At 33.0% G+C, this 18254-nt stretch overlaps 1 protein-coding gene across 1 annotated transcript; it reads left to right on the top strand.

Moving 5' to 3' along the window:
- Positions 1–13127: 13127 nt before the first annotated feature.
- LOC120169982 (alcohol dehydrogenase 1B) lies at positions 13128–16557 on the top strand. The gene is made up of 7 exons (XM_039178052.1): positions 13128–13483; positions 13600–13735; positions 13813–13882; positions 13973–14066; positions 14287–14500; positions 15561–15702; positions 16005–16557. Exons 1-7 carry the CDS (start codon positions 13192–13194, stop codon positions 16365–16367), a joined length of 1311 nt encoding a protein of 436 aa, XP_039033983.1. The 5' UTR covers positions 13128–13191; the 3' UTR covers positions 16368–16557.
- Positions 16558–18254: the final 1697 nt, after the last annotated feature.

Below are 18254 nucleotides of genomic sequence, written 5' to 3'. Positions count from 1 at the left end.
CAAGCCCATTTTCATTCAATATTCATTTTTGCTTTCAAGAACACTTTTTGTGCTCAGTTGTATTCATCTTTGAGTGTTCTTTTCTTTGTTCTAGAATTGTGCAAACATCTTACCTTGTGAGGTTTTCTTGTAAGTTTGCAAATTTGTAATCTTCTCTTTGAGAAAAGAGTGTTCTCAAGAGTTGGGGTATACTCTTGAGGGAATTGTAAGGTTATCTCTTTGGCCTCAAAAGAAAGAACAAATTAGTGAATTTGTTGGAAAATCCTTAGTGTGGATAGCTAAGGTAGTGGACGTAGACTTTGTTTGAGAAAGTCGAACCACTGTAAATCGCTGTGCAATTACTTTCAATTTTCTGCAAAAGCTTCCACAAAATTTTTATTGCCAATTCACCCCCCTCTTGGCCAATTTCGTCATTCGATTAACTCAACAATTGGCATCAGAGCCTAACTCATTTGAAGGTTTAATCGCCTCTTGAGTCGATCCGGGAAGAGTTACATCGATTACAAAGTCATCAATGGCCTCCACTTCAAACTTCGACTCCGGTCTTGATTCGATGCCCGTCAACAAGCCTCCTTTCTTCAATGGAGCTAACTATGCCTATTGGAAGAATAGAATGATGTACTTCATTCAAGCAAGTGACATGGGAGCATGGAATGCTGTAGAAGAAGGATACATCAAACCTCTCACTCATCCAAGGTTGTGGAGTGAAGGAGAGACAAGAATGTTCCAGCTCAACTCCAAAGCCATCCATATTATTTTTTGTGCTCTTGGACCAGATGAATACGGAAGAGTTTCATCGTGTACAACCGCCAAAGAAATATGGGACAAACTTCAAGTCACACATGAAGGTACAGATGAGGTAAAGAAATCAAAAATTAGTATTCTAACGCATAGCTATGAAAATTTCAGGATGAAACCAAATGAAGACATCAAAGCTATGACGGATAGATTTTCAACGATTGTCAATGGTCTCAAATCATATGGAGAGATCATCTCAAATGAAAAGCTTGTGAGGAAGTTAGTCTACTCCCTCCCAAAATCATGGCAATCAAAGAAGACGGCAATCATCGAGTCTAAGGACCTATCGTCCTTAACTCTTGAAGAACTTATCGGTTCACTCCTCACTCATGAGATGATGCTTGAAGATGAGGTGGACCTTGATAAAGTTGAAGAGACACCAAAGGAGAAGGAGAAGAAGAAAAACATTGGAGTTGCTCTCAAATCCACAAAAGATGAGAGTGATTCTAATGATGATGATGACGAGGAAATGGCATTGTTTGCCAAACGGTTCAGAAAAATGATGAGACCTTACCAAGGAAGAAAATTCAAACGAAACGAAGGCCTCAAAAATGAACCAAAAGAGAAGGACCCAATCATTTGCTATGAATGCAAAAAGCCGGGGCATGTCAAATATGATTGCCCACAATTGAAGAAAAAGGGTCAATCAAAGAATAAGCACAAGGCTCATGTGGCTACATGGAGCGATGAAGAAGGTTCCGATGAAGAGGAACAAGAAGTAGCAAACTTGTGCTTGATGGCATTCGGGGAAGATTCTAAGGTAACCTCTAACTCATCTGATTTTGATGATTTATCTTATGATGAGCTATTAGAGGAATATAATGGGTTGGCTTCGGATTATGAGAAATTATTTTTAAAATATAAAAATGATGTTTCAAAATTGAAAAATGAAAATAAACTCATATCCAAAACCAACAATGATCTTGAAAGTAAAATTAAAGATTTGCAAATCAAACTAGAAGAGTTTGAAAAGAAAAATTTAGATTTGCAAAATTTACTTTCAAAGGTCAATGATGATCATCAAAAGAAAATTGATGATCTTAAAATCTCTTTTGAAAAAGTTGGAACAAAACGTTTTGAAAAAGGAGAAAATTCAAAATCCAACTTTGTTAGAAAAGATTTTAGAAACTACAATCATAGAAATCCTCAACGAACCTTAAATGGTAAAATATTTAGAAGTATATGGGTTCCTAAAGGACTCATTACTACTAAAGATAAAGATATCCTACAAAAATGGATACCTAAGGGAACTAGGATTTTGGAAACTAATGAATATGGACCCAAAAGAATTTGGGTACCAAAATCAAAAATTAATCTATGTTTGTAGGGAAAGGAGCATTGCTACAAGGCACGGGAAACAAATTCAAACTCATGGTACCTTGATAGTGGATGCTCAAGACATATGACCGGAGACAAAAGCCGGTTCATTGAGCTTAACGCCAAAAATGGAGGAGAAGTGACTTTTGGAGACAATTCAAAAGGTCACATTGAAGGTATTGGTACAATAGGTAATACCTCTTCCATACAAATTAAAAATGTTTTATATGTGAATGGATTAAAGCATAATCTATTGAGTATTAGTCAATTATGCGATAAAGGATTCAATGTCTTATTTGAAATTAATGGTTGTAAAGTCATTGACATTGCATCTAATCGGATTATGCTTGTTGGTCATAGAATAGGAAACATTTACATGGTGCATTTAGATTCTATTGATATGACTAATTTATGCCTAGTTGCTAAGGATGAGCATGATAGTTGGTTATGGCATAGGAGACTAGGTCATGCTAGTATGAGTGTTTTGCAACGGCTAATTCAAGGTGATTTAGTTCGAGGGTTGCCTAAGCTTAAATTTGATAATGATAAAATCTGTGATGCTTGTGCTAAAGGAAAACAAAAACGAGTTTCTTTTAAATCTATTAATGATGTATCAACTAGTAGAGTATTACAATTGATCCATTTAGATCTTTTTGGGCCAACTAGAACTACTAGCTTGGGAGGAAAACAATATGCATTTGTCTTGGTAGATGACTATTCTAGATACACTTGGGTTCTATTCTTAAGTACTAAAGATGAAGCATTAGAAAATTTCATCACATTTTCAAAAATAATCCAAAATGAAAAAGGTTACTCTATCACTAGTGTTAGAAGTGATCATGGAACTGAATTTGAAAATCTTGGATTTATTGAGTTTTGTAATTCTAACGGTATTAGCCACAATTTTCAGCACCTAGAACCCCTCAACAAAATGGAGTTGTTGAGAGGAAAAATCGAACTTTAGAAGAAATGGCTAGAACCATGCTTTGTGAAAATAATTTGCCAAAATATTTTTGGGCGGAAGCCACAAATACCGCTTGTTATGTTGTAAATCGAGTAATGATTAGGCCAATTTTAAAGAAAACTCCATATGAAATTCTCAAAAATAAAAAGCCTAACATTAGCTATTTTCATCCTTTTGGATGTAAATGTTTTGTTTTAAACAACGGTAAAGAAAATCTTGGTAAATTTGATGCTAAAAGTGATGAAGGAATTTTTCTGGGTTATTCCTTAAATTCTAAAGCTTATCGTGTATTTAATAAAAGAACTTTAGTTGTAGAAGAGTCTATACATGTTGTTTTCGATGATAATCCCCTTCCGAGGAAGGATTCTTCTGTTAATGATGATGTAGGTATTGTACAAGCAAATGACGTTAGACATTACGTTGGAGAATCATCATCAAAGGAAGAAACAAAAGATGAGGAAACTCATGATCCCCTCGAGAATCCAACCATTGAAGAAAGGGAAGTATCTTTTCCAAGAGAGTACAACTATGTCAAGGATGGTGAAATTATAGGTGATCTATCAAAAGGGGTAACTACTCGATCTTCTCTTAGAAATATCTGTAATTATGTTGCATTTATTTCATGCATAGAGCCTAAGAACATCAAAGAAGCATTAAAAGATGAACATTGGATTATGGCTATGCAAGAAGAATTAAATCAATTTGAGAGAAGTAAAGTATGGACATTAGTTGAAAGGCCTAGTGATAAATCTACTGTAGGTACTAGATGGGTTTTTAGAAATAAACTTGATGAAAGTGGTAATATAGTGAGGAACAAGGCTAGACTTGTTGCTCAAGGCTATACTCAAGAAGAAGGCATAGACTATGATGAAACATACGCTCCCGTAGCTAGGATGGAAGCAATTAGAATGTTATTAGCATTTGCATGTTTCAATGAATTTAAATTATATCAAATGGATGTTAAAAGTGCATTTTTAAATGGTTTTATAAAAGAAGAAGTGTACGTGGAACAACCTCCAGGTTTTGAAGATTCAAATTTTCCGGATCATGTTTTAAAATTGACAAAAGCTCTTTATGGTTTAAAACAAGCTCCTAGAGCTTGGTATGAAAGATTGTCAAATTTTTTAATTGAAAAAGGTTTTTTAAAAGGAAAGCTTGACACTACATTGTTTTTAAAGAGAAAAGGTAAAGATTTATTAGTAGTTCAAATTTATGTTGATGATATAATATTTGGTTCTACTAATGATGTTCTTTGTCAAGAATTTTCTAAGCTAATGCAAAGTGAATTTGAGATGAGCATGATGGGGGAGCTCTCATTTTTCTTGGGACTCCAAATCAAGCAAAGAAAAGATGGCATCTTCATTAATCAAGCTAAGTACGTCAAAGATATGCTCAAGAAGTTTGGACTGGAAAATGGGAAACCTCATAACACTCCAATGAGCTCTTCAACAAAGCTTGACTTAGATGAAGGAGGTAAATGTGTAGATGTTAAATTATATAGGTCAATGATTGGCTCTTTGCTTTATCTAACTGCAAGTAGACCGGACATTATGTTTAGTGTTTGCTTATGTGCTAGATTTCAATCATGTCCTAAGGAATCACATTTACTAGCTGTTAAGAGAATCTTTAGATACCTTAAGGACACTCCTAGTTTAGGACTTTGGTATCCTAGAGACTCTAGTTTTAGCTTGCATGCTTTTTTCTGATGCGGATTATGGAGGATGCAAATTAGATAGGAAAAGCACCTCCGGTACTTGCCAATTCCTTGGAAATATGCTGATTTCTTGGTTTTCAAAGAAACAAAATTGTGTTGCATTATCTACCACTGAAGCTGAATACATTTCAGCTGGTAGTTGTTGTGCACAAGTTTTATGGATGAAACAACAACTTTTTGATTATGGAATTGAAGTAGGTACTATTCCTATCAAGTGTGACAATACTAGTGCTATTTGTCTCACTAAAAATCCCATCCAACACTCTAGAACTAAGCACATTGAAATAAGACATCACTTCATTAGAGACCATGTCACTAAGGAAGATGTAGTTCTAGAATTTGTTGATACTTTGCACCAATTAGCGGATATCTTTACAAAACCCTTAGACAAGGAAAGATTTTGGACACTTAGGAGAGAATTAGGTTTGACCAATCTATCTTCACTTAGTGTTTAAAATAATTTTAGCACTTTTAATAAATCTTGAAAAATGCTTATATTTTTTGATTGCATTCTTGCTATTAGTTAGGGGGAGTTTGTGATTCTTAATGAAAATTAATTTTATGTTCAAAAATCAATTAAAGATTAATTTAATTATTTGAACATAATTAATGTTTGATATATGAGTTGCCAATACCACTAGAAAAGATTAATTTAACATTTTGTGCTTAAAAATTCGGATTTTAGCATTTTGGTGCAGAGGGAATCGATTCCTCCCCCTGAGGGAACCGATTCCCCCTTTGAAGGGGAACCGATTCCCCCCACAGGGGAATCGATACCCCCCTGGGGATCTGTTAAAATCGAACAGAAAACCCCAAAATCCCAAACCCTCATTTTATTATTTCTTCCGCCGTTTTCACCCTCTAAACCCCTCAAATCTCCATTTTTGCCTCAAATCAACGATATTAATCGGAATTTGCTTCATAAATCATCTTCCAAACCTGTTGGAATCATTAAAATCGTGCAAACAACATCTAAATCCACTCAATCTTCATATTTCAAGGTAAATTTTTCTAAACTCTTTATTTCATTATTTTTGAACATATGATTAGTTTCAATTAGTTCTAGGTTGAAATAGTGATCGGGCATTGATTATTTAGTGATTAGAAACTAGATGTTACAACTAATTTCATCAAAAACACAAGAATTTTTCAAATTTTTTAAAATTTTCGAAATAAAAAAAAATGTTATTTTTCAAATTATTGTGTTTTGATCAAATTATATTGTTATTATGAAAAACTATACATATATTGTTTCTCAAAACCATATTTTTCAAAAGTTTTTCAAAAACTTTGCCCATTAGGATTGTTTTAGAGAATCTTGAAATATTGAGGACTCATTTGAGTTTTGGGATTAATTGAATTGCATACACTTGTTTTAAAATTGCAGGTTATTATATCTATTCCGATTTCCTTCACCATGTCAAATCCTAAACGTCCTAGGTCTTCATCTAGTCGTTCTAGTCGTCAACCAAATCCACCTCAAAATCCTCATTCTATTCCAATTTCTAATCCCAATCCCACTGATCCTAACTTGACTATCCAAAATTCGTGTTTCAATCATCCTGGGTCTAGAAATCACCGATATTGGTATTATCAATATTTCGATTCTTACAAAATCCGGGAAGAACGTATTCCTTCTCGTCAAGCTATGTTAGCTATCGATTTTAAATATCTTCCCATTTTACAAGAATGGAAATTTGATAAACTATTTGATCTTGAACCCATCGTTTACCATCAACTTGTTCGTATATTCTACTCTAATGCTGTATGTGTTAAAAACCAAGCTGAAACAGAAACTATAGGAATTCGTTCCTACCTCCTAGGACAATTCTTATATATTGACCCGGCATATATAGCCAATACATTTGGATTAGATAATGATGGTATCTCGAATGAAAAACAAATTTTAGGTTCTCGTTACAAAAGAAGAGATAGTGCGAGTGTCTTAGACCTACATGAGCGTTTTCTTCATCTAATGATTTCTTGGTGGTTTCGACCATCCGGAGGTCGTTATTCTACTCTTAGAGCTTTGGATCTTTGGTGGTTACATTGTTTCGAAAACCGTATTAAAATTAACCTACCTCAGATTATTTTTGCTGAAATTGTTGAAACCGTAAATCTTGTTCCTAACAAGAAACACTGTTCATCTCTAGTTTACGGTTGCTTTTTGAGTAATCTGTTTTCCAAAGCTGGGCTTAGAGTAAGTCTAGATGCCGTTTTTCCTCTTAAGAAACAAATAAATCTTCTTTCCTTAACGAGAGCGGGATGGGTAAAGGACAAAGAAACCGGTGAATGGGTTCGTTCTTCTACTCCGGGAGCTAGTTCTTCACAAGCTCCACCCGAAGCTGACGAAGATCCCGAGTTTGAACAATTAATGAGGGATATTGATGAAGTTGAAGAAGAACCTGATCAGCCCGAAGAGCAGCCCGAGGAGCAAGCACAACAAACGCATCAAATGCCTCCATATTTTCAATCCTTTATGGAGACATTCGATTACCGATACGCTACCATGGACTCGCGTTTTTCCTCTATAGAGTATCATTTATCCACAATGGGAGCTCAACAATTAGAGATTCTTCGGGAGATGCGTGCAAACAATGAATCAACCAACGCTCGTATAAATGAACTCACACACGAGATGGCCGCAATGCGAGCCCGTTTTCCTCCTACCGATCCGGATGCTTGATTTTATGTTTAGCTTTAAAACTTTGAACAAAATGAATATTGTTTCAACATTTTGATATGTTTGATTTTGTGGATTGTTGGATTTTGGATATATGAATGGTGTGAACTTATATGTTTGGTGTGTTTTATTCATTTTTGCATCATTTACATTATCATTAGCAATATGACCAATTTTGCCATATCACATTATTTATGAATATTGATTTATGAAACTAATGGCTAACCTCTCTTTTGATTATGATCTTAGCAGCTTAAGCTTATAATTAATAAATCAATTGGCTAAATGATTTACAAAACCTTGTTTACAATGTCTTTTTGATTTAACAAAAAGGGGGAGAAGAATAAGTGTTAAAGTAAGGGGGAGTAATTTCTAATTTTAATTTTCTAATTTCAAAACTTGATTTCAAAAATCTTAAAATTACTAAAATGTTTTGTTATATCAAAAAGGGGGAGATTGTTGAAACATTTTAATATTTCGATATAACAAATTAAGTTAAATGGATTTTAAGATTTTCCAAATGATTTTCTAAGTATATTCGATATAACTATTCGAATATCAAAACATTACTCCAAATATTTCAAAAATCATTTTTGATCCTTACTTAAGTGTAAAATTAAGTTTTAATCATAAAACAATTTCAAAATATTTTACAAAGTATTTCGAACCAATTCAAAGCCAAAAATTCCAGAATACTCAGAGGGAACCGATTCCCCCCCATAGGAGGAACCGATTCCCCCCTGAATGGTTTGGCTCCGAGATTTCCAGAATGCTCGGAGGGAACCGATTCCCCCCAAGGGGGTACCGATTCCCCCCTGTTCAACGGTCGAAATATTTGAATTTTACACTTAGGGAACCGATTCCCTATGATAGGGAACCGATTCCCCCCACTGTCCAAGCTGTTTTATTAAATGTTTTCACACTAAAACGGCTATAATATCTTCTCTAATTATCCCCAACGTTCAGAAGTGATTCAAGGTGTATTTAAGCAAGCTTAGAAGCCATTGATCAATAACAAGAAACATCAAGCAACTAGAATCAAGAGAGAATCAAAGAGAAAGCATCAAACCTCAAGTTTGAGCATTTCAAGCCCATTTTCATTCAATATTCATTTTTGCTTTCAAGAACACTTTTTGTGCTCAGTTGTATTCATCTTTGAGTGTTAATTTTCTTTGTTCTAGAATTGTGCAAACATCTTACCTTGTGAGGTTTTCTTGTAAGTTTGCAAATTTGTAATCTTCTCTTTGAGAAAAGAGTGTTCTCAAGAGTTGGGGTATACTCTTGAGGGAATTGTAAGGTTATCTCTTTGGCCTCAAAAGAAAGAACAAATTAGTGAATTTGTTGGAAAATCCTTAGTGTGGATAGCTAAGGTAGTGGACGTAGACTTTGTTTGAGAAAGTCGAACCACTGTAAATCGCTGTGCAATTACTTTCAATTTTCTGCAAAAGCTTCCACAAAATTTTTATTGCCAATTCACCCCCCTCTTGGCCAATTTCGTCATTCGATTAACTCAACAGATAATCTAAGGTTGTTAATGACGTGACATATGAGCTAATTTTCTTTTATTGAGGGTAAGGCTCAAATTGATTTTTTTGAAAGTTCAAGAATTTATTTTATTTTTTTTGGCTAATGATGAGTTATCCTCGTCGGCTGCCTACCAACATATCATGGCTGATCATTCCCACGTCGTAGTCTTAATCTTCAAAATCCCTAAATTTCTAAATCACAAAACACAATCCTAAATCTTAATCACCGCGTAAGTGGTCGGTTGATGATTGTTGACAAAGATGATGATCAACGACGAAATTAAAGTGATATTTTAAAGTTTTTATCAATTTTGGGTATTTCTGGAAAATAATAAAACTTTTTAATTTATGTTTTCTTCTAAATAAAATAAATTAAATGTGTTAAATACTGATTTATCGATTGATTTTTAATAAATTTTTAACTATTATGATGGAATATACACTCAAAATAATATTGTAGAAAACGTTTGAGATGTACATTAAAAGAAAAACTTTAGATATCTAAACGTAAAAAATATTATTTAAATATTATTTTATATTAATCCTTAAATATGTAAAAAATATATAATTTAAATATTATTTTATATTAATCCCTAAATATATTATGTTGAAAATATTTTTTTGATATTTCGATATAACAAATTAAGTTAAATGAATTTTAAGATTTTACAAATGATTTTACAAATTATATTCGATTCAATTAATCGAATATCAAATTATTACTCCAAGTTTTTCAAGATCAATTTTAATCCTTACTAAATGTGTAAAAATTGTGATTTGTACTTAAACTATTTTTGAAACAATTTTCACAAAGTATTTTGAACCAAAATCAAGCCTTAAATCAGTTTTTCAAAGGCATGCACCGATGCATTCTCCATGCATCGATGCATCAGGCTATTTTTCAAACATCGAATGCATTTTATGCATCGATGCATCCTTAGTGCACCGATGCACTAAGTGTCCCAACGGTCAAAATATTTGAATTTTACACGAATGCACCGATGCATCCTTGATCATGCATCGATGCATGAGACGCTCCACCTAGAAAAATTAATTGCTTTCACACTTAAACGGCTATATGATATTCACTAATCATCCCCAACGTTCAGAAGTGATTCAAGGTGTATTTAAACAAGTTCTGAAGCCCTTGATCAACTAGAAATCATAGAGAAACAAAAGAGAAAGCATCAAACACCAAGTTTGTGCAAATCAAGCCAATTTTCCTTTCAATATTCATTTTGGTTTCAAGAACACCATTTGTGCTCATTTGTAATTATCTTTGAGTGTTTTTTTCTTGTTCTAGAATTGTGCAAACATCTTACCTTGTGAGGTTTTCCTTGTAAGTTTGCAAATTTGTAATCTTCTCTTTGGGAAAAGAGTGTTCTCAAGAATTGGGGTATATTCTTGAGGGTATTGTAGGGTTATCTCTTTGGCCTCAAAAGAAATAGTAAATTAGTGAATTTGTTGGAAAATCTTTAGTGTGGATAGCTAAGGTAGTTGACGTAGACTTTGATTGAGAAAGTCGAACCACTCTAAATCGCTGTGCAAATCTTTTCAATTTTCTGCAAAAGCTTCCACCGAATTTTTAATTACCAATTCACCCCCTCTTGGCTAATTCCGTCGATCGATTAACTCAACATATTAGGATAGCCAAATGCATTAGTTTTAACTGTAGTTTAAATAAATATTACATTTCAATTTAAATTCAATCAATGAACCTTTTCTTATTTGAATTAAATAATATTTAACTATAGTTTAATTGTAGTTTAAATAAATATTACATTTCAATTTAAATTCAATCAATGAGCCTTTTTTTTAATTAAATAATATTTAAAGGAAAAAAATTCTAGAATGCATGTCATTCATTGCAATTCACCATTAATTTTATAGGGCAAAATTTAAAAATAATCATTAAACTATGTTAAAATTATATTTTTGAACATTTAACTTTTAAAAGTTACATAATAAATATTAAATTTTAATTTTGTTACAAAATGAGCACAAAATCATTAAGAAATATCTCAATTGACCCTTTAGTTATAAAAATTTAATTTTACTCTTAATTTTAATTGAAATAATTTTTAGTAGGTTCAATGAATTAAAAATAAGATAGATATAGATAAAATAAATATAATCTTTTAATTTTATTTTATAAATGTTGAATTTCTACGATATAAATTAAAAAAAAATATTTTATATGATATTATAATATTATAGATATGTGATTTTAAATTACATTTAAATTTATTAAATAAAAGTTAAATGTTTAAATCACATTATCAATAAAAATAATTTTATTATTTGATAATATAAATTTTCAAATATCAAAGATTATAATTTTTTTATTCTAAAAATACAACAATAAATAAATAGTTATAAAATGATTTTTTTTCTTAATAAAAAATTATTTTCATTGTTTGATAACTAAATTCTTTAAAATATTTTTTAATTTTTAAAATAATTTATTTTCATATATTTAAAAAATATATTTTTAATATTTTAGAATTATTACATAAAAACATTGAAAAATATTAAAAATGATGTTTTAGTTATAATTAAGAAGATAAATAAGACATTTTCATTAATTTAGTATGTTATGTCACCTCTTAATAGCATTTAACGATTGCTATTTATTTTTTTAACAAAGTTTAAAATTTAATGTCTATTTTGTAACTTTTAAAAATTTAATTCTAAATAAAATCATTTAAAAAATCTTGTGACTATTTATGAATTTTACTCTAATTTAATAAGTGGTGCATTGTAATATATGTCGTTAGTGGTATATTTTAATCAATGAATGTCACTCATTACATACTCATCCTATTTAAAGAATTTTATTTATCAATATTTTTTAAAATCAAAATCTCAATACATTTATATAATTAATAGAATATGACTTATTTATGGATCAATTTAAATTAATTAATGTAAAAGTCTATTATGAGTTTATCTTTCACTAGATTTTGTTTCATTTATAATATTAATATTTAAATTTGAATATTGTTTAAAGACTTAATACTAAAACCTGTTAAATTAATTGATAGTTGATTTATGAATAGAAAAAATGTTTATATATATTTTTTATTTATTGAGATCTACTTTTTGATTGAATTATTTTTTAAAAAATTAATTTACAACACACATTTTTTACAAATAGAGTTACTCTAATCTCAGACATCTAAAAATAACAACACTCTCGTTTACTACTATTATTTTTTCATTAATATAGGGTGCTTATAAGTGGTATTATATGTTCTAAAGACTTTCAACCATGCGAGAATGAACACTTAAATACCATGCAGTCTCTATTGTTCGAGCCTAAGACCTCTAACAATAATAATTGTTTCTTTAATCACTGAGATAAATTTGTTCGTGTTATTATCTTTTATTATTAAAATGGATGGATGAATTTTGAAACAATTAAAACTAAACGTTACTAAAAAAATGTCTAATAAATAATTTTAAGACTATAATTCTCACCTTTGATTTTTTTTAGATTATTTTATATTCATTGACAATGAATGTGACCTTAAAAAAGTGTAAACTACATAATTTGTATCTAAACTATTAATTTTGATTTATTTTAATACTTAAATTTTCAAATTTTTTAAAATTATACTCAACATTTAGTTTTTATTTCATTTTAGTACCCTGTCGTTAAAAGCTTAACGCGTTTAGTATCTAAACTATCAATTTTGGTATATTTCAGTACCTAAACTTTAAAAAAAAATCAAAACTTAAATTAAATTTTGAACATGATACTAAAATGAAACAAAAACTAGATTTTACGTATGGTTTTGATTTGTTTTTGGAAGTTTAGGTATTAAACTGATTAAAACTAATAATTTAAGTACTAAACTTGTAACTTATCCTAAAAAAGTAAAACGATTCAAACATTAAGAGGAAATAATGTATTTAGAATATAAATATTGGAATTGAAATAAAATATATATATATATAAAAACCCTTTCCTATTAAAATACTAATTGCTGGGTTAAATTTTCCATAAACAAAACAAAAATGACGTGGCGGTGGTGATAATTATCCAAAAAAAAATTACTTAGCGAATGAAACTCTATTAAACAGAGACAAGATCTTAGATCAGTGCACTAAGATTGAAGTCAACATCCACTGTCCCGCCGGCGGTCAAACTTCAACTGAATTTCACCACTAAATCAGAACAGTAAAAATGGGGTTTTCATCAGTTTTATCTCGGATCGCCATCTCCAGGAAGCTGCTTTCTTCAAACCCCACGAATCGTTCCATCTCATTGTTGTCTTCCCTTCTGTTTTCGAGCCACGTTGATAGCGACACCAAGAAGGCGGAGAACGGCAGCCTGCCGTCGTCTTCGGCGGCTTATCATGTCAGTTCAGGCGGGTATATGAGAGGCACTGTCTTCTGGGAATCCGATAGGCCCCTCACCATTGAAGAATTTCATATGCCTCGTCCCAAAGCTGGAGAAGTTCTCATAAAAACGAAGGGTACGTTTTTTTTTTGGTTTTGTGAGAAAGAAAAAAACCCAAGATTTGAAATGGGTTGGATTCCATTGGGTTATCATATCTCAGTTTTCGGTCTTTTTTATTTTTCTGGGTTTCAGCTTGTGGAGTTTGTCACTCTGATCTTCATGTTATAAAAGGCGAAATTCCTTTTTCTAGTCCTTGTGTTATTGGGCACGAGATTACTGGGGAAGTTGTTGAACATGGGCCACTCACCGACCGCAAAATCACTGAAAGGTTTTACATTCAGTCTTATTCTTTGCACTTGCTTATTGTCAAAATTGGTTTTTAATTTTGATTTTGGTTGTTCTCAGATATCCAGTTGGATCTCGAGTGGTGGGAGCTTTTATCATGCCTTGTGGTAATTGTTTCTTCTGTTCTAAGGTACAGTGCTTTGGGATGCTATGCTTGAATTTCAATTCCATTATCATTACTGCTAATTTCTTATCTTTTTTTTTTATTTCTGGGAGATAGGGCCATGATGATCTATGTGAAGATTTCTTTGCCTATAATCGAGCAAAGGGCACCCTTTATGATGGTGAAACACGGCTTTTCCTCCGCAATAGTGGTAATTTTATTATTAATTTTACTATATTATGATGGTCCTGCTCCATCCTTTTTTCTCTATGAAAGCATGACTACCAGGATGTTTGTCTATGTGCATTTCGAATGCCCTTTTAACTGTAGTGTGTGAACCATCTTAAGCATCTGTTTGCTCTTTTACTGTAACTTTATATTTATAGTGTTGGCATCATTGTTGGATAACTGAAGGTACGCTATTTGTGTAGGAAAACCTGTATACATGTATAGCATGGGAGGCCTTGCTGAATACTGCGTTGTTCCGGCGTATGGTTTGTGTGTTTTGCCGAAATCATTGCCATACACCGAATCTGCAATTTTAGGATGTGCTGTATTTACTGCTTATGGTGCCATGAGGCATGCGGCTGAGGTCTGTCCTGGGGATTCTGTTGCTGTGATTGGAATTGGAGGGGTTGGTTCAAGGTACTTAGATATTAAGCTGATTCTGAAACTAGATAATTGGTTTGAATTGTCATTTTGATAATTCTGTGTATTTGTCCTCAATGTATAATGGGTAAAAAAGGCACCTAAGAGTCCAAAAGAAAAGCATATATGATAGCATAGACGATAAAGATAGCTGCACATCATGCATGACTTTCAAGCTAACTTATATATTAGGCGGTATAGGAATAAAACCGATGTTAATGCTTTCTGTTCTTAAGATCCCAGCACAAAGCATATGATCTTAAAAATATTAATCAAACACCTGACCTGGAATACTAAGCACCAAAATATTTTAGTTTCTTGTTTCTTTACTTATCTCTTTTTTGTTATATTCATTGTTTGCACTACATTTTGGATTGGATTTAATTTATTTGTTGGTTTCAGGGTTCTTTACTGAATTGTAAGGTTTTGTCAATGAATCTACCCTGTGAATTCTTTCGGAGTTTAATAACACCTGTTGGCATGATGTTACTATCACTAATAAAAACTATGAACTAGGCCTTTCTCAACATATGCCGTTCTCTGTCATGTTGTACCACTGTACTCTGTTTATGAAAGTATCCTCAGTAAGCTCAGTGAAAACAAGGTCTTTTCTTTTTATGGTCTCGGGATTTTACTTCTTTGGTCTTCCTTTCCTCTTAATCATCATTTAATCACATGTTCTTGTTGACTACTTGACTTGTAAGAAACCAATCATGATGAATGAACATAAAAGTTCTATTACAGTAAAAAACTTACAGTTCTCGTAAGGGCATTTCCACATTTTTGTAATTGCTTGTATAAACCACCTTAAACATGTTTCGTTCATTTGTCCTCAATATCTGCAAGCCCCAACAATTGTAAGGGAGTTTACTCTCTAAAATCTGGGCTCTTAACTTTGAATCGTAATCATTTATTTTTTTCCCCAAAGAAATTATAATGGTGGGATCTATATTTTAAGCAATTGCATTTTTTGGTATTTTTTACATCAACTTTTCATTACTAACTTTGACAGATTTGCAAAAGAACTGACATAGAAATGACAAGTTTTTTGCTTCAGTTGTTTGCAGATAGCAAGGGCATTTGGTGCCTCTGAAGTTATTGCTGTGGATATTCAGAATGATAAACTGCAGAAAGCTAAGACTTTGGGGGCCACTCATACAGTAAACGCAATGGAAGAAGATGCCGTTGAACGGGTTAAAGTATGTACAGGTTTGCTTGTTCTTTGTTCTTTAGCATACAAATATTGAATCCAATTAAACTATCAATCGACTGTAAATGCAACAGAAGTAAAAGTTTTAGTTGTGACAATGTTAGATATTGAGATTTGAGACATGACTTTAGAGTTTGAAATAAAAAATAGTGAGATTAGATGATCGTTTGTCGAGTATTCTGACTATTTCGTAAGCGGTTTGAAATTATTTGAGTTCATCATTAGATCTTTATTGTTGTTTTTATTTTTTATTTTAAATACTTGAACACATTTAATGTTTGTTTTGAGTAGGAAATTACTGGAGGATCAGGTGTTGACATCGCCGTGGAAGCGTTGGGGAAACCTCAAACGTTTTTGCAGTGTATACAAAGTGTAAGAGATGGTGGAAAAGCAGTGATGATCGGGCTTGCGAAAGCCGGTGCTGTAGGTGAGGTGGACATCAATCGTCTGGTTCGTCGGAAGGTAAAAGTGATCGGTTCGTATGGAGCGAGGGCAAGGCAGGATCTGCCGAAGCTGGTTAAACTAGCCGAAACAGGAATCTTCAATCTTAGCAGTGCTGTCTCTCAAAAATACAAATTTGAAGAAGGAAATAAAGCATTCCAGGATCTTAACCAGGGAAAAATTATCAGCCGAGGTGTAGTTGAGATAAGCTAAGTTATTTTTCTTTGTATCAATAATAATAATAAACTTGGACACAACACAATGAACCCTTGGCTTGTGTTGTGTTGGTCACAAATTCTGTCATGTTTGATGTAATGTTTTATCACAAAACTTGTTTATTTTACTGTATCCAGATGATTTGAAATGTCAATTTTTATTTATCAGTTTGAGATAAGCTTGTGTATATAGGACTGTTATGTGATTTGCCAATGTAAGTCTACTTCGATCTGTTCCTGATAGGAATCAAGCTGATATGACAACTGTAATGGATGATGATGAGAGGTTGCAAATTTATTAGAAGGTTTTGATGAGCTGTAATAGTTTGTTAAAAGATGCTGAGGTGTCTCCTTTAGGGTATTATATATACTGCTCTTATCTAAAAGCTGCTGATGAGCATTGGTGTGGCTGCGCTAGTTCTGGTTCTCGGTCTGCTAGACCAGCTGCGTTAATTACTGACTGTGGGCATGGAGTCTCTCAAAAGAATGTTGATTGGGTTGTTGACTCGGGGGCAACCCACCATGTGGCTATTGATGGTGCTGACATTGCCGATGTTGAAAATTTCCCCAGATCTGGTAAAGTTCTCATCGGTAACAGTAAGGGTTTAAACGTTGCTAGTGTTGGTCACTCTGCTATAATTACTTCTTCTAAATCACTGCGTCTGAATAACCTTCTCCGTGTTCCTCAGATGTCTTAAAACTTGGTTTCGGTCTCCAAGCTCGCACAGGATAATCATGTTTACCTTGAGTTTCATCCCCGACGTTGCATTGTTCATGATGAAGTTACACATGTGGTTCTGCTTGAAGGTTATGAGAAGGCGGGTTTATATATTTTCGATTCCAGTTTTGTAAATAAAAACTTGGTTTGTGCGGAGAGCATCTTACATGTGGAACAATGATTGATGTTGAGCTGTGGCATCGTCGTTTGGGGCATCCCTCTCGCGAGTCATTAGTTAAAGTTTGTGTTGTTCCTTCTGCTAAGTCTAATGACAAGTTATGTGTCGCCTGTTAACTTGGGAAAAGTCACAATTTACCCTTTAGTGACTCTCAATCCACATACAATGATCCATTTGAATTAAGTTTCAGCGATCTATGGGGTCCTGCTCCTACTATTTCTAATGGGTACATATATTATATAGCTTTTGTTGATGCTTGCACTCACTACAAGTGGGTATACTTGTTGAAAGAGAAATCTCAAGCAAGGCTCGAGTTTCGACCTTTCACCAAACGTCTTCTTGAAGAAGGGATACACCATCAGTTCACTTGCCCTCACACGTCTCAGTAAAACGGGGTGGTTGAGCGTAAGCATCGTCATGTTATTGATACTGCCTTAACGCTTCTAACACAAGTTGAATTACCGTTTAAATTTTGGTCATATGTTGTGATTACAACTACTTATCTAATAAATCGTCTGCCCACAACAATTCTCAATCGCAGCAGCCCATTTGAGAAATTGTTTGGCAAACAACTGACATATGAGCATCTACGAGTATTCGGATGCACATGCTTCCCCGTATTCGGCTGCATCAGCGTCATAAAATGGAGTTTCGAGTGGTTCTTGTACTTTTCTTGGGTACAGTACGCAACACAAAGGGTATGTTTGCTTGGCTCCTGATGGACGAATATATGTCTCACGTCACGTTCGTTTTGATGAAGCTTCTTTTCCATTTGCAAGCAAGGAGTCACTTGTTAAAACAATTCCCAATCCAAGAAAGCTTGTTGATGCTCGTATTCCTCTCATTCGAGGCAGTGGCCAAAACTTAGGAAATGGTGATGATGCTAGTCCCACTCCGTCCCAAAATTATATGGAGCCTGATGATGTTGTGTCCTCATCAAGAACGTCCTCCAGCCATGTGGTTGCTAATGCCACTCATGAAAGCGTTAC

Source organism: Hibiscus syriacus, unplaced genomic scaffold (genome assembly GCF_006381635.1).
Source record: "Hibiscus syriacus cultivar Baekdansim isolate YM2019G1 unplaced genomic scaffold, ASM638163v2 tig00111769_pilon, whole genome shotgun sequence".
Taxonomy (NCBI): domain Eukaryota; kingdom Viridiplantae; phylum Streptophyta; class Magnoliopsida; order Malvales; family Malvaceae; genus Hibiscus; species Hibiscus syriacus.
The sequence above is the reverse complement of the archived record's forward strand: the minus strand, read 5'-3'. Positions and strand labels throughout refer to the sequence as shown.

Bases quoted from the DNA above. Each gene is read 5' to 3' on its own strand.
- LOC120169982 (XM_039178052.1), top strand. From the start codon at position 13,192: ATGGGGTTTTCATCAGTTTTATCTCGGATCGCCATCTCCAGGAAGCTG. The intron at 13,736-13,812 runs GTTTTACATTCA...GGTTGTTCTCAG, and splicing joins GACCGCAAAATCACTGAAAG to ATATCCAGTTGGATCTCGAG. The intron at 15,703-16,004 runs GTATGTACAGGT...TGTTTTGAGTAG, and splicing joins ATGCCGTTGAACGGGTTAAA to GAAATTACTGGAGGATCAGG.